This window comes from Montipora capricornis, chromosome 3 (assembly GCF_036669925.1).
Source record: "Montipora capricornis isolate CH-2021 chromosome 3, ASM3666992v2, whole genome shotgun sequence".
Lineage (NCBI taxonomy): Eukaryota > Metazoa > Cnidaria > Anthozoa > Scleractinia > Acroporidae > Montipora > Montipora capricornis.
The window spans coordinates 54,609,517-54,613,758 of record NC_090885.1 but is presented as its reverse complement, the minus strand read 5'-3'; the positions used below and the strand labels follow the sequence as shown (position 1 = coordinate 54,613,758).

The 4,242-nt window shown below is 40.5% G+C and overlaps 1 protein-coding gene across 1 annotated transcript in view; it reads right to left on the bottom strand.

Moving 5' to 3' along the window:
- The window catches only part of LOC138043416 (DDRGK domain-containing protein 1-like), a 17,423-nt gene extending 15,106 nt beyond the window's left edge, over positions 1-2,317 (bottom strand). The window contains exon 1 of the mRNA XM_068889676.1: positions 2,165-2,317. Coding sequence (XP_068745777.1) covers positions 2,165-2,276 — 112 coding nt within the window. The 5' untranslated portion in view covers positions 2,277-2,317. The remainder of the gene's footprint in view (positions 1-2,164) is intronic.
- Positions 2,318-4,242: the final 1,925 nt, after the last annotated feature.

Genomic DNA, 4,242 nt, shown 5'->3' with positions numbered 1-4,242 from the left:
TAGCTTGATTCCTTGCCTTTCGTCCTGTCGAGTTTTGAGTTTACAGCTACTATATACTGTGAGCAAGTCGAGGTGACACGAAAGTACCGGTAGGTGAATTTGGTGTTTGTTTACAGCTACTCGAATTACATGGTCTAATTCAAGTTTTTATTTTATCTGTATAGGAGACCCAAATGAGCCAATTCTTGGCACAAAGAACGTAGAGTGATAAAGCTTTCAGTTAAGGGGCCGACCATTTAACTCTTGAGGTGGTGGGTGATTTTGAAAAAAAATTTCCTGCAAGCGCTTGTTATAAGAAAAAAACTGCATGCGGCACAAATGAAATAGAAATAAAATTCTTGCACAGCTTCAAGCAAGGAAAAAAAAATGTTGCAAAGCTATTTCATCATTCCTGGGGGGTTTTACAAACTCCCAGCAAAACTGCAACCATTCCGGATAATCTGCAAGACAGCGAGCCACTCTGGTTAGCCTATTAAAATAACACATTGATTGGCCTAAATAACACTCTGGTTAGCCTAAACGTCACACCGGTTGGCCTACAGTTAGCTTAGGTAGCCTGCGGTTTGCCCTTGTAATGCATGGGATAATTATAAGGGATTTCTTGCTTGCTTGGTTCACATGGCTCCAAGTCATAGGAGTCATGCAAGCTATTACGGTTAGCCTAAATTACACACTGGCTAGCCTAGTTTGCACTGCAGTTAGCCTACAGTTCCTTAGGTAGCTTGCGGTTATTGGGATCAGGAATTTCTGGCTTGCTGGCTCGCACTGTATCCAAACTCGTTAGCTTATCACAAGCAGTAATGGAGGTAAATTTTTCTATTTGAAGAATCAAGTTTTATTAGACAAAGAAAAATAATTTGTTCATTTTTAATCTTTTCAACTGAAGCATTTTCATGTAATTACTTTCTATTGAAATATAAGGTTTTTGCAATGTCTTATATAATATAAGACAACATATAACAAATTAGACCATGATCAACTAACTTTAATTCTGCTTTCACATTTGTTTTGGAGATTTCAGTCCACTTTTAAATTGTAACTAATGATTCTAGCAGTAATTACCATGCTATGAGCATTTCTGAACTGCTTTTTGCTATTTTTAGCTATTTTTTAAAATTAAGAAGCTAAACATTTTCAAATCTACCAGTGGAGCATCACTTTATAACATGAGAATATTGATATTAGGTAATATTAAGTGATTCTAAAAGAATGACATTCCGAAAACATGTAGCCATACAAGAAAGATTTTGTATAGCTTACAACATTTTAAGGCTTTGCAGCTCCATATTAGAACTATTACTGCAATAACCACAATGTAAATGTAAACACGACACTTTTTTGAGGAAAAAAAAATCCTGCAGAGAAATGAGGAGAGAAAAAAAATCCCCCCCCCCCCCCCACCTCAAGAGTTACATGGTCGGCCCCTAAATATAAACTTTTCGTGGCCTATTTTATTCTTTGACCTAAATTCACTCCTCAATATTTCCTTCGTACTTTGCGTATTTGCCTACTCTCGGCCACCCTGCTCGCCGTCGACAACACTAAAAAGCGCTCATAGTTTTGTATGGATTTTTCTTGTCAAATCATTTGTAAAAGTAAAGCTGTAATGGGGTGGCATGTTTTGACAGTAGATATGAATTAAAACTATGAGTTCTGACTTACCGGACCCATTTTGAAATACCCAACTCATTTTTTAGCCTTGCTTGCCATGAAGCAATTGGGAGAAAAACTAGGTGTGCAAAAAACTTCCTTCTCTAACATGAAACAAAGCTCTTTAAGGATACTTTGTGGGCGAAATATCAAACACAAGCCTTATTAGTGACTTAGCAACAAAAATTGGTGATAAAGCGTTGTTTATTCTGAAGAATCGAGCGCACTCTTTTGTGACCGAGAACTGGGCCGCGCTTGCCGATAAATGGCATGGGCCCACGAACGACGCGTCCATTTTCGTTAACAGATTTGAGAAGTAGATAGCTTTACATGTGTAAACTGAATGCTGAAGCTAGTTGTCTTTGAAATTTCAAGTCCTTACGGCTATTCCAAGGTAAGAAATACAAGTTTACGTTTTTTGTGGCCGAGAACTGGGCCCCATACTCATCGCCTGCCACATGAATAATTTTTTACTCGATCGAGCACATAGATGAAATACCTTCAAATAACTTACCCTTCTTCTTCTTCTTGTCATTTCTGTTCGCAACAATAGAGGCAATGAGTAAAATCACTCCCACAACTGCGGCTACAACAAGCCACACAACTGCTGGATGCAAGGCAGCCATCTTGGCTTCGTTTTCCTTTCTCCCAGAGAATTATCAAGAAAGATTGGGTTCGAATGTGGGAACTCGTCCCGCTGGATCCCGCTGCTTTTCGCGGGTAGCTGCGTTATAAGAAAATGGGCGTGTTCTTTGGGAAACTAAATATTTTAATATAGCCGCTACGACGTAGATTTGATTTTAGCAAGAGAAAATGAGGGGACAGAGAGGGAGACTCCCGGTCCAGCCCTTGGGATATGTCATGTCTACGAAAGTTATTTTTAGACGAGCGGAAGTCCTTGTTCTAGCGGAAGTCTGTATTCTGAGACGTCCGCATGCAGGCCAACCTCGGTCCGATGTTTGAAAGAAAATAAATATTCATTAGCCTTCCACGTGCGCCGTCATTTTCTCTTTTCACTAAGAACCTGAGAGCGAGGCTGCATGCGGACGTCTCGGAAGACAGACTTCCGCTAGAACAAAGACTTCCGCTCATCTAAAAATAACTTTCGTGGACATGACATGTCCCGACCAACGCCCTGAGCCTCCGTCTCTGTCCCCTCATTTTCTCTTGATTTTAGTGGTGTTCTATATTTCGGCTGGCCAAACCAGCCTTCTTTAGGTACAATGAGAGTTAACCTTGAATTGCTTCTATGTACCTATATATATATACATATAGTAAATGCATGTTGACGTAATACTGGAAAAAATATGATAAAACATGAAAGTTACAATGAATTTGAATTCAAATACTAAGGGCTCGTTCGATTGAAGCTATTCCGGAATAAGAATACTTGGAGTGATGATTAAAACGGTATGTTTGGCACGTTTTGAAGCTGCAAGGATGATAAAAATATGTTTAAAAAAAGCATTTTAGAAAATGTTTGACAATTTTAATGTGAATCTCCGCAAAAACGAAGGATTTCCAACTTGTATTCCATGTATTCCTATTCCGGAATACAGTCAATCGAACGCACCCTAAGAGTAACGGAAAATAACGGAAATCACTCAAAATAATAAACTGAAATCTAATGCGTTTCTTCGCGGATATTAAGACCGTTGGGATCAATTGACCTGCCTTTTGAAATTAAGAAAGCTTCCCTGTCCTTACGGATCGAGTCTCTGTTAGAAAATAGTTTTTCAATAGGAATTAATTGCATGTCCTTAGAGATGTTGTGGGGAGAGGAGATGAAATGTTCTGCGACTGTAGTAGGTTTGAATTTGGTGTTAGCGTTATCTAAAGTGCGGCGGTGTTCATTAAAACGGTCTTTTAAACGTCGTTTAGTTTCTCCTATGTACTGTAGATGGTATCTGTTGCATTGAATCATGTAGGTAAGGTTTTTTGTTTCGCAAGTTATGTGGGAATTAATGGAGCGCGTTTCACCAGTAGAGAAGAATGTATAGTTGGTTAGTCCATGGAAAATGTAAGGATAGGTAGCGCAGTTTTTGCCACAGCGCAAAGAACCGAAAGGAACTGCGGAATTAGAATGAGTTACATTAGGGGACAGTTTAGCTGTTACCAGCTGGTCTCGAAGGTGCCTGTGGCACCCACGATAAAAATTCGGTTGAGTTTCTTTTTCTTCGTATCCGCAAATTGCAATGTTTTTTTTTTAAAGTTTCCCGTAACTCGTTTCCCGCGGGAAGTGATGTCACAATAAAGACATGTCCCTTTTTCAACCACCGCGTTCCTGGGTTTGAACCCGAAACCTTCGGGTCGAAGCGCGTGCGTGCTGCCTTTGCGTCACCAAGACATCTGGCTTTACCGGGCCGAATTTGCGTTTTTATCCCTCGGGCGATTTCCACGCAACCTCGTCCACAGGTTCTTCTCGCTTTCCAATATGGCGGCGGTAAGAGAAAGACCCTGGCGCACAGCAGGGCGGAAAGAGAAAGAGACCGGGCGGGCTGACCGGGCGGTGAAACGAGCGGGTCCGAGCAAAAAGGTGTGATGCAGTAGACTGGGGTCTACTAAAAAACCTTTTGAAAATGGCGGCAAGTG